At 34.9% G+C, this 13245-nt stretch overlaps 1 protein-coding gene across 2 annotated transcripts in view; it reads right to left on the bottom strand.

Annotated features, from left to right (window-relative positions):
* Positions 1–13245, bottom strand: part of Tmem63 (transmembrane protein 63) — a 440514-nt gene that overhangs the window by 31270 nt on the left and 395999 nt on the right. For both annotated transcript variants that reach the window (XM_090375486.1, XM_090375485.1), the window contains exon 23: positions 2817–2989. In XM_090375486.1, the coding sequence (XP_090231612.1) occupies positions 2817–2989 (173 nt within the window). The remainder of the gene's footprint in view (positions 1–2816; positions 2990–13245) is intronic.

Raw genomic sequence — 13245 nt, 5'->3', positions numbered from 1 at the left:
TCAATAGTACATGAGTTGGAAGAAAAATGGGATGCTAGCAGGTCAGCTTTATCCTTGGCTGAAGTGACAACAGAACCATCTGGTTTTGACAGAGGTGGGAGCAGAGATGGGCAAAAGTTGTGGCCAAAGCTTGCTTTGGCAAGAGACCAGAATGCTCGGCTATCATTAGGGCAAGAAGCAAGTTTTCTACTCTTAGCCTGTTCAAAATCTAGTTTGGACTGATTAATAACTGCTTTACAATTGTTGCAGGCTTTGGTGTAGGCAGAAAATGAAACTGAAGAATTGGAAACAAGCCAATTATGATATACAACATTCTTCTCTTGAACAGCCTCAACACAGTTATTGGAAAACCAAGGTTTAGGTAAAGGACACAATTTTAAAGTGGAGTCTGGAATAAAGGATTCCATTGCTACAAGAATAATTTCACCTGACACAATCTGAGCAAAAGCTGACATCAGAAGTTTTGAAACAGTAATTCGAGCATGGAAAAGAAGAAAATAAATCTAACAAGCCATCCCATGTTCCATTCTTGTAATGCCAAACAACACGAGGTTGGGAATAGCCATGAGATAAAGGCTCCATTAGAGAAGAGACAATCACCAAGTTGTGATCTGAGGTGCCTAATGAACCACTCACTTCAACCGTGTACTTAGAAGGGTTGTTTGTGAGAAAAAGATCAAGTGTGTTCGCTGTATGGGTAGGATTGTCCGGTATTCTTGTAGGCAAATGAACAATCTGTGCGAGGTCATTAATAATTGCAAAAGCCTCAGCATCTCAAGTGTAACTAGAAAATGGAAGCCCGCAGGAGTTGTGAACATTAAAATCACCAAGGAAAATTATCTCACTGTTAGGAAAGTTGGACTGGAGAAAGTCAAGTTGCAAAGAGAGGAAGTCAAAGAGCTCCAAGTGATTAGTGAAGTTGGGAGAACGGTAGGGACAACAGATGAATTTGACACAATGAGGTAGAGAGATTTTAAGCCAGAAAAGATCGAAAAGAGGAGATTCCAAATTACCAAGTCTCTGACAGGGAATATTGGAATGGAGAACTATGCACGAGTACCACCATTGAGGTGAAAGGAATGATGCAGTGAATAATTTGGGCAACTGAGATGAGCAGTAGTTTAATCAACTGATAACTGAGATTCTGTCAGAAAAAGTACATGGGTTTTGGCAGACTGCAAGTGGAAATGGACATCGTTGAGATTAGAACTGAGACCATGTATATTTGTGAAACGAACTAGGAAGTGTTTGGGTGGTTTAGATCTTTTTGCAGATAAGTTTACTCTATTAGTTTGACAATTCATGGTGTATTCAATATGAAGAAAAAGTCTAAGTTACCAAAGAAGTCAAGTGGCCCAGTAATATCCGGTATATTACTGTGCCATCCAAGTGGCCCAATAATATACCGGAGCAGTTATCTATACACATCATTTTGCATAAACAGGATTCTGAAGGCATGCTGCCATTCACAAATCTTTTGTCAATAAAAAGCAAGTGCAGAAACATGTAAATTAGCATCAAGCACAAAGGAACTGGACTCTCACTTTCAAAGAGTCTAAAGGAGCTTTTCAAAAAAAAAAAATGAATATTGAGTAATTTTCATACATTGCCATCTTATAAGGCTTAATGTTATTAGATAACATAAAACTGGACTACTTTCTAGAACCTCTGTAAAAAGCCTATTGATACTTAAATAAATCCTACAAAGAATGTTATATTAAAAAAATGGTGTTTTTTTTTAACTGGTTCTTATAATTTTGACATAACAATGAGATTTTTGCCAAATGAACTTACAATACTTGTAGGTGCAAGATACAAGTTTGTGAAGTCAGTTTTATTAAGTTAATGAATTGATAGACACTACACTATCTCATGATAATGGTAGGTTAAGTAATTGATTATTGATAATACAATTTAAAGGAATTGAACCACCTCAAATTCAAACGCAAACTATTTATGGCTGCGTTTCAGGAACTCACTGTTTCCCATCTTCAGGCCTGTGAATGTGATCTGGGGGGAGTGGTGTCTTTTGGTCTGGTTGCCCCAATCTTTCCCAACCAGACAAAGAAACTCCACTCCCAGATCATGTTAACAGGCCTGAAGATGGGAAACAGTGAGTTCCTGAAACACAGCCAAATAGTTTGTTTGGCATTGAGGTAGTTCAATTCCTTTAAATTGTACCATTTCAATAATAAATTACTTAATCTACCACATGACATAATAGTGTAGTGTAGTGTGTTTCAATTAATTAACATAATAATGAACAACCACATAGATTCCCTCTTCCAAGTAATTAAATCAGTTTTATTTGTCATTTTGTTACAGAATTTGAATTAATGAAGTTTCACTGAAAATAACATTTATATAAATAAAAATAAAGGTTTCTGATATCAACTGGTGATAGATCTCTATACAGGCCTTTGCTTTATACAATATTTAACAGAAACTTATATAAAAAAAAAAAAAAAACCAAATAAGTAACGCATGAGAGGGGGAGGAGGCAGAGAATTAATTGCCAGAAGCAATATTAGTAAAAAAAAAAAAAAAAAAAAAAATTCTAGATGATTACTGAATGCTACAGAAAATTAGTGAAGCAAGCTAGAAAGTTGATAATTAATAATGCTAGAATGAACTGAATTAATTTTGTTAAGTTTGTTCCTTTTTCCATGATTTAACGAATGCAGCAAAATAGTGGAAAATAATTCTGAAATTGGTCAGGTAAAAAAAAAAATCATGCAAGTAAGTAGTGCGCCAAGAAACAGTTTATTTTGTGCCAAGCGAAGAAAGGTGATGTGCTAGAGTGTAAAATTTAATACCGCTGGTATGGTTCATCTAGTTGATTATAATCAGCAGTAGGCAGGGCTACATCTTCTGTATCAGGGGTTGCAGTGACACTGTCTTCACTAGTTCCATAAGTACGTCCATGAGTGTTTGTAGTATACACATCTCCACGTGAAGAACGGCGTTTCAACACAACAGGAATAAAAGGCTAAAAAAAAAAAAAGCTTAAAATAACAATACTTCACATAATATATAGAAATGAATGTTATTATTTATAAAAAATATATATTACAGAATAAATAATTACCAAAAATTTCTAAAAAACTCATCTGTTTTATTTAACAGATTTACTCCATTTTCTCTTTTTTTTAATACTTAGGAGAGTTTAAAAATATCACAACTGGGAAAAAGATATAAACAAGAACAAATTAAAAAAGGTAAGCAGTTCCCAGTACTCAGTGGGTTTGTATAAAGTTAACTATTAAAGAATTCAGTAGGGGATGAAAACCTACCTTATAGCATTCAATTGTTAATACCAATAAAATTCATCAAATCTTTTCTTTTTAAATAAATTTATATCTACCCACATGAGCCTGATACAATCCTGGTTAATAAGATGTAACAAAGTGAGTCATTAAGGTTTTTTGATTGCCAGCCTGAATCCAACATTTATGTATAACTCTTATCAATACAAAGTTTACTGATTTTTTTTTTTTTTTTTTTTTTTTTAATAGTCCTGTCCACATACCGCAATATTCTGAATTCTGAAAGTCAAGTAATTCTGAATCATTTGCTAAGGCGATTAGGGTGGTGGTGTGGGGGGGGGGGGGGTGTACTGTAAATTTCATCTATTTTGGGTGCTTTCAGATAAAAGAAAATAAGATACAGCTCTTCATCTTGCCAAACTGAAAATACCTAAAGAAACTTTCTATAACCACCAAGAGTAGAATCCAAATCTGAACTGTAGCATTCTCCCAGATGCTACATGGCAAGTCACTATACTATCACAGTAGCATCCCCTTGAAAAATGCCAACTTTTAGATATCAAAACCTATAACTTTTAATACAGATGTCTTCCAGACAGAACATTTTTTTAAAATAATTAATAATAAGCACACTAAAGGAAACAGAAATCAGAACACCATAGAAAGAGTGATACGATTAACCCCAGGGGTTCACATATGGTGAGTATGGGCTTGGCACACCCAGGATCCTGAGCTGGGTATCATCATTCTTCTCTTTCTTGGCGATTCTCTTCTACTTCTCACTATCTCGGTAATTGAGATTTTTTTTTTTTTGGCTGGTGCAGAATAAGCATCAGGCTTCCTTGCACCTTATGGCTAATAATAGTAATAATAATTTTGACTAAAGTTAATGATAATGTTAAGGATTATAGAAAAAAATTATTACGTTTTCAAATTATTGCAGCAATTTTTATTTTGGAACCCCTCTCCTCCCTATATATGCTTGAATAAGTGCTGATTCTGATATCATACAGTTGAAGAGATGTTGCATGTCATTCTAGACAAGTTCCACTTGAACTTTCAAATTCTATATCTGCCAAACTAGTTCACAATTGAGGACAGATATGATGATCTTGCAGGCCATGAGAGGACTTTCACATCTTCATGGGCCAATTTGATGATGTTGGCAACATGCAGAACTGTTGAAACATTTCATTATCCATATTTGCCAAAAATGAGATGCCCACTGGGTTCATGACATTTTCAGTGCAATAATGGATTATCATACTTTCCTCCACAAAGACAAATTTTTCCATTCATACCCAATGACCCCCACACCATTAAATGAGGAGTTTGTGATCTCTCTCTCTCTCTCTCTCTCTCTCTCTCTCTCTCTCTCATCAATCAATCACGCTGAGGCCAAAATAATTCTCATTGCTAAAATGATTCTCATTGTTTAGAAATGGCCTTAAGGCCATTCCAGCCTCCAATCAACCTATGCACATCAGTGAAGATGTTAACAACAACGAAGAGTATGAGGCAAAAAAAAAAAAGTTCAATAGTACTTGAGCAAGTGATTGCAAACTGTGCAAGGAGTCACATGGGGCAGAAGAGGCTAACCTGTTGGCTAAAGGCATCCTGGGATATGCCAGCCCTGGTTTTAATCAGTGTTTCTGGAAGGCCCTGTGGCTCAGTCTTTGAACATTTGTAAATGTTGTCCAACATCTATCAGTTGTAGACACCTATCATCTAACTTGTTAAATGATATTTCCCCACTAACAAAGTGGGGAAATATCATTTAACATACCCCAAGGGCCCCGTATTGTAAAAAAAATTTTTTTACAACTACACATCCTTGCTCAAAATTTGCCAATTGGACATATAGAGCAATGTCTTCTCAGCATTATTATGGAAATAATAAATTTTAGTCAAAAAACTTATGTGAAAAAAAAATTTATTTCAACTCTACAATTTGATCTCAAACAATGTTATCTAATTTAATATTGAATCAAATTCCCTGAAAATTTAGTATTAGTAGTGGCAAATGATGCAAAGAAGTAAGTTTATACAGCATCAGCAAAAAAAAATCCATTTCCCACATCACCTGTCCATTCCCTCTAATAATTGAATAATTCATCCTTAAATTTATTCAAACTACTCACTTTCTCAGCACCAGATGGAAATTTGTTCCTACAATGAAGTACCTGAAAGAAAATTTACACACATCTATTCTCAATTTATGTCCCCATATATGTATCATATGAGCAAGAATATGGATGCTATCAACATTTAGCTTACTCAATCCATTCAAAGCCTTAGCAACTTCGATCTCCTCACAGATGCTTAGTTTCTAGATGCTGTAATTTTCAGAACTGAAGCATTTCTTGGTAAGAGTATTCTTTTGTTTCTCTACAGCTTTCTCAAAAAGTGGCTCACAGACCTATATGTAATATTTAAGACAGCCTTACCATTACCTTATACAGGGCGTTTGAAAAATCACTGCATATTTTGGTGAAACAGTGTGATTTGGTAATAAATTTCATTACGAGAAGTAATGAAATTTATTAGAAAATATGCTTTTTTACATAAAACATAAGTATTTGTAATGTGCTAGAGATGTTATTATAATTTTTATTAATTTTTTAATATTTCTTTTCAGACCTTGAACATTCATGATGAATGTTCAAGAGCAAATTTTTGTTATAGCATGCCGCATCAAAGGAATGAAGTTTTGTGAAATTAGGGAAAGATTTTCAAGATTTCATAGTCCTGTAGACAATGCAATTCGTGCACTGGTGAATAAGTTTAAAAGAACTGGGTCTGCGTGTGATGAGGAGAGATGTGGATGCCCAAGGACAGCATTTGAAAGCATTGAATCAATTCAAGAAATGTTTGAAGAGGACCCAAAATTATTACTTAGGGAGGGATCTTGAAGACTGAACATACCCAAGGCATCAGTTCACAGAATTTTGCATTCGACACTGATGAAAAAGCCCTACCACATCCAACTGTTGCATGACCTGCATGAAGAAGATTCCACATTGAGCAGCAATGTGTGCAGAACTTGTCGATCAAATCCAAAATAATAGCTTAATGGATCACACTATAAAATCTCCTTGAAAATCTTTCCCTAATTTCACAAAACTTCATTCCGTTGATGCGGAATGTTACAAAAATTTGCTCTTGAATATTCGTGAATTATGGGTCTGAAAAGAAAACATTGAAAAATTAATAAAAATTATAATAACATCTCTAACACATTACAAATACAGGCATACCTCGATTAACGAATAGGATGCGTTCCACGAAATTACTTCGTCAAGCGAAACTTCGTTTTCAGAGGTAAAAATACTATGGCCAGAATAGGGATACATTCCTACGTAAAGAAAATGAAAAGCTTTTTTTCGAACAAAGAAAAGTTTTATTAAATAAACAGTCAACTTACATACAAAGTGAAATCACATTTTAAAATATGAGGTTAAAGTTGATTGTTTATGCTTTTTTTTCTCTTTCATTTAACAATTGCCTATACGGAGTTATTGCATTTAACACTGATCGTTTAACTATAACACTTCTTCCTAAATCAGGATCATTTTCACTAAAAAAATTTAAAACGTTTTCAATGTCATTTAAGCACCTTTTTAAATCTTTGGTTGTTAACACTTTTTCGGCAGGAACTTCTTTAACTTCGCCTTCATTATCTTTGTCTTCATTGCTAACAAGGTTTTCTAAATCTTCCACTGAAAAACCATCATCTTCTGCATTCAATAAATTTCTAACATCCTCTTCATCAACATTTTCGAAACCTATTGATTGAGCCAGCTGGATAACTTCATTTCTAATTTCTTGGATGTTATTTTCTTCTTCTAGTACAACTTCTGGCCATATTTTGCGCCAAACTCCATTTAAGCATTTCTTAGTGACTTCTTTCCAAGAACTATCAATGTTTTCAATTGCGTTTTTAATGGTGTAGTTTTTCCAAAAAGTTTTAACTGTCATTTCCTCTTTATCCTCTAGTTCAGTTAAATTGCTTAAAATTCGACGCAGATAAATGATGCTATTACTCCCTGATCCAATGGTTGAATCAGGGAAGTTGTGTTTGCTGGAAGAAACACAACTTTGACAGGAATGCATGTGTCCAACGTGTTAAGATCAGTAGGATGTCCCGGAGCATTGTCTAACAACAAAAGAGCTTTTTCTTCAAAGTTGTTTTTTTGACAATACCGTTTTACTCCAGGACAAAAGTGGTTAACAAACCAATCAGTAAATAACTCCTTGGTAACCCACACTTTTCTATTTGCTTTCCATATTACAGGTAAATTCATTTTTATGTTACCTTTTAACGCCCTCAGATTTTCTGAATGGTAAACTAATAACAATTTTAATTTATAATCGCCAGAGGCATTTGATCCAAAGAGTAACGTTAAACGGTCTTTGGCTGCTTTGAACCCAGCAGCTGATTTTTCTTCAATAGAAATGAAGCTTTTTGTTGGTAGCCGTTTCCAGAACAAACCGCTTTCGTCAACATTGAACACCAAATCTGGTGGAAAATTTTCACGTTCAATTATTTCCTTTAGTTTTTCTGGAAACTTATTTGCAGCTTCAACATCTGCACTTGCAGCTTCTCCTGTTAATTTTACACTATGAATCCTGGCCCGTTTTTTAAATTTCTCGAACCAACCACGAGAAGCCCCAAAGGTTTCCGTAATTTCTTCAGTTTGTTTAGATTTCAGGTGATTAAACAAAAATAATGCTTTTTCTTGAATCACCATTTGACTTAAAGGCATATGACGTGACATATCATCTATCCACAAACTTAACATTTTCTCCATTTTTTCTAAAATTGGATTCCTTAAGCGAGTTAATTTTGCCGCTGTAACATCTGTACAATTCTGAGTAGACTGTTTTATTTTTTCTGATTGACTTAGTATGGTTGTTAAAGTTTATTGCGCTAATCCTAAAGAATGTGCCACATCAGATTTTCTTTCGCTGCTTTCAACACGTCGTACGATATTTAGTTTAGTTTCCAAAGAAATTGCTTTTCTTTTCTTTGATTCTGACATTTTAATTAACTAAAACAAAAATATTTCTATTAAAATTTACAAAATCTACGTTATGTAATGCTACAAAGAACCTACGTCAATTATTGCAATGCGCCACACTGAAACAACGTCAATCATGTAAACAACAACTAAATTATGCGATTGACGCGCAAAACTGTTATAACAGACACGCCCGCAGCTCAGGAGCACTCGGGAATACATAACGAGTCGCCGTCAGTCACCAATCGAATGATTGTCGGGCGTTGGTCTTAAATTGGAATATTTTTTTATGTTAAATGGGGCTTGAAATTGCGGACTTCGTTATATCGAGGCTTAGTTATCAGAGGTAACGTTAACCGAGGTATGCCTGTACTTTGTTTTAGGTAAAAACAAAACAAAAAAAAACATGTAATGAAATTTATTTGAAAATCGCACTGTTTCACCAAAATACACAGTGACTTTTGGGACACCCTGTATAGTGGAATAATTACCTCCTTATCCATGTTGGCAAAATTCTTATATATCATTGAAAAAACCCCATTGGACTGTCCTAGTAGCCAGTCTACACTGCTCAGAGAACTTTGTGTATGCTGCACAATTGCCCCCAAGTCTTTTTCATTCTCCACTACCTTGAATGTGGTACCACACAGCTGGTATGTTATTCTGAGATTAATGTTACCCATATACAGTACCTTTTTAACCTCTCTTTATTGATGATGAAATCTTTACATGTCCACCATTACTTTATAATAAGCAATCAGGATGAGGCATTGTGTTTCCATAGCTGTGTTCGAAATTTGTAATGGAACGTTCAGTACTTCCCAATGGATTACATTCTTTAAATCTGAGAGTTGTCATTCACCTCATCAATTCTCTGAATCACTTCTTGTGATGCTAAAGAGCAATCACTTCTGAGCTTTAGGAGTTACTTTAAGTTTTTTTTTTTCCTTTTTATGAAGAATAAACCCACGACAAGCAAACACCCATTCTCCAATCCCAGAGAATGGGTGAATTGCATTCTTTATAAAAAGGAATGATAAAGCTAATTTGTTTTATTGGAGTATATAAATCACTTAGTAGAATGACAGACAAACTAATTTTTTTTCTTAAAAAAAGGCTCCTACATATGTTTATTACAATGCAAAAACCATATTTTGATATGATCTATTATAGTTTGTTATTAATTTTTAAAAGTGGGAAAGGATTTTATTACCACCTTTACTTGATTCATTTTCTTCTGAATTTTAATAAAAATTAAAATGCATATCTCAGATTGTAGTATGCTATTAACACTTTCATAATTTACTTTATTTCTTATTTTAATAACAATTGAAATATATTACTTGAATTTCATGTTTGTGCTGTGATTAACATGAGAATGGAATTTTTACTTAGGACTTAAAATCCATAAGGCTTTTGATAAATTAGGCCAAAATATAATGCTGCTACATATTACACATACTTTCGCACTGTAGATTCACTTTTATTGTAATATGCTCACCTGTCCATCATTTTTACAAGTTGGAATTTTTTTCTCACTGTTCACAAAACTTTAGCTGAAAAAAAATTGTCATTTACACTTCATTGGACAATTTTCACTGAAAAATGAAAAACTAATTTTGAGTGAATGAATTTAGTGAACACTAAATTTATTAAGCTACGTAAGCTCTTGGGCCATTGGTGATCATGACACTATCATCATATCAACCAGCAGCAAACATGGCTTACCTTGGGATGAAATGATGCTTCTTTAGAATTAGTTTCCTTATTGTGTGGTAATTTTTGTCCAGTAGTCTGGTGGTATATTCATGAACAAAGAAACAAAAGTTAAAAGCTAGATATCATATGCAGAAATTGCCATATAACAAGGTAGTAAGTTGGTTATACTGACTTCCAGCAAGTGTGCAAAACTCTCATACATAAAACACATGTAACTGAAATTAGAAATTCATGTGCTGCTTGGAAATTTTAAAACAATGGCCTAAGGGATATTCTGCATATATGAAAAAAAGTCAAGTATCCTTTTATGTTGTTGGTAAATATTTGAAAATGTTCAGTCTGTATCTATCACTTTGCCATTGTCAACAAACATGATGGACTGAAAATGATTTGCCATGAAACACTGTGCTAAAACACATATGGAAGAAGAAGCAACTCTGATGTCAGGTGTAAAGCACTTGTTACTTTTGCACAAGAAACAGATCCAATTAAAATTAAAAAGTCTTGGGGATCCTATTTCAGGGAGGTTGCAAACCATGTTGAAGAGCATACAGAGAAAAGTGACAAGACTGGATAAAAACACAGGGAGGTATTCTTATCAGTAGGGACAGTTCTATAAGTTGCTGTTAAGAAACCAAGGATGTGAATGAATGACTATTGCCAGAATAAACTTTCATATATCTTTGGTATGCTGGAAATAATTTAAATTTACTGATTGGTTGGACAAATAACTGAAAAGTAAGGGAAGATAATTTGGCTACTCTTTATTCCACTCCATATAAGCTTGCTTCTTTGCATTATTCTGCCAATAATACCAAAAAAAAAAAAATACCAACTCTGACATCTGATAGGCCCATGTCCAATGAAGAAAACAAATGATTGATACTCAGCAGACTTTATTGTTAAACATAATCTAGGTTTGTTAATCAATTTCATCAAAAGCATTAAAATATCTGACTATCCAACTTTGCTCAGATGAGCAAAGTACCAAAATACCTTAACCACAAACTTTAAACTTTCAAATGCCACCAAATCCTCTGTAAGCAACTTTCTCTTCTACAGGAGTTCAAAAGGTATACTCTTTCTTATATCTTCAGCACCATATATGTATCATAACTAAACCAGATTACTATTAAACATTCCAACACAACAAAGTAGAATGGTACAAATGTGATGGCCAAATGTTATGCTATGATTCCTGGAGAATCTGAGGTGTCACATCAACAAAGAAAAGTGTAGTGTGAAGTAATGGTAAGCGCTTCACTGGTAAATAAGGTATTATACTGCTATTCAGTGGCAGGGTCAGGTTAGGACCGGTGGATTAAGTTTTCCCAAGGGAAAACTTATCGGTCCCTATATAAATTTTTGATACCCATTTGTTTGTTTTTTCCCCCCACACTTAAATTAAAACTAACATTTAGTTAAGTTTAATTAACATGGCTCTCCCATGCACCTTTTTTTTCCTCATTGCTGTAGGAACTACTACCAATTTATATCATATGAATAATTTTTCCCTATTTTCTTTGGATTCTTTAATGCCTTATCATATCCAATATTGTCACCAGTGATTTTAGACCACAAATCACATTTTAAAATAACTCACCTTGCTCCTTTATTTCTGATAACTGCTGCTGCTACAGGTCCTTAAGAGGGAAAGGACCACAAGGACACAGCTAACTACAATTGCAAAGAGAAAGACTACCTTGACTAATATGCCTACCTTGGGCATATTATAAGAAGCCTGCAATATGACCTACAGAGACTAATCCTGCAAGGGAAGATTAAAGGCAAAAGAAAGACCAAGAAAAAAGTGGCTTGATAATATCAAAGAATGGACAGGGGGTCTTATGATCCAAGAACTATTTCACAAAGCAAGAGATAGAGTTGATTGGAAAATGTTGGTCAATGATGTTCAAATTGAACATGGAATCTGAAGAAGCTGCTGCTGCTGCTACTACTATTTTTTGTTTTTTTCTGAAAGGAGGGAGTATAATTATGTGCATGCAATATTTAGATTTGTTAAAGCTGATTGGGTTTCAGAATGACAATTATATATATAAAAACAAATTGAAAGGTGCACAAAATCCAGCATACAAATCATCAAAAATTCAAGTTCTAGCTGGACAAAGCATTAGCATTAGCATTAGTAGAGGCATATGATGCAAGAAAGCAAGCTTATTCAGCATCAGCCAAAAAAAAAAAAAAAAAAACACACACCACTCCCATTTCACCCCTCCGTTCGTTCGAAATACCTGTCCAGTTGAGCTTTAAATTTGTTTAGGCTATCAACTTCAACAACAAGTGATGGAAGTCGGTTCCACCAACCAACCACCCGCTGGCCAAAGGCAAATTTCCACACATCTATCCGACATCCGTCCTTCCTCAATTTGAATTTATGCCCTCTGAGCTGATTATTCTGAGCAAGATGAAGAATCCCATTGGCATTGAGCATGCTCAAACCATTCAAAGCCTTATACACCTCTATCAGATCACCTCTCCGGTGCCTAGTCTCCACACTCTGTAATTTGCAAAACTTAAGCCTTTCTTCGTAAGAGCAACCCTTTGTTCCATTCACTAATCTTGTTGCCCTTCTCTGTACCCGTTCCAGCAGCTCCACATCCTTCCTGAAATGAGGCCTCCAGACCTGTATACAGTACTCAAGATGTGGCCTAACCATTGCCTTATACAAGGGAATAATCACCTCCTTATGCCTGCTAGAAAAATTCCTCTTTATCATTGACAAGACACCATGAGCTACTCTTGCAGCTCGTCTGCACTGCTCAGAGAACTTCATATCTGCCTGCACAATTATCCCCAGGTCCTTTTCATTCTCCACCACTGTCAGTGTAGTACCGCAGAGTTGATACGTTGCTCTGGGGTTACTGTTTCCCATATGTAGTACTTTACATTTGTCAATGTTAAACTTCATTTGCCACCTCTCAGCCCATCTGTTCAACCTTTCCAGATCCTGTTGCAGCAGCATAGCATCAGTAGTGTCCTTAACAACCCTGCCAACCTTTGTATCATCTACATACTTGGACATTAAACTTGATATCCCATCATCAATATCATTCATAAACACCGAAAACAACAACGGACCCAACACTGAACCCTGAGGAACTCCACTAATAACATTAGTCCACGTTGAGCAGTGTCCATTGATTACCACTCTGTCTTCTGCCACTCAACCATCCCCTTATCCATAGCAGCAATTTGCCTCCGATGCCACACTGCTCCAA

Source organism: Mastigoproctus giganteus, chromosome 6, assembly GCF_048544385.1.
Source record: "Mastigoproctus giganteus isolate SK-2022 chromosome 6, ASM4854438v1, whole genome shotgun sequence".
In the NCBI taxonomy this organism is placed as follows: Eukaryota; Metazoa; Arthropoda; class Arachnida; order Uropygi; family Thelyphonidae; genus Mastigoproctus; species Mastigoproctus giganteus.
The sequence above is the reverse complement of the archived record's forward strand: the minus strand, read 5'-3'. Positions and strand labels throughout refer to the sequence as shown.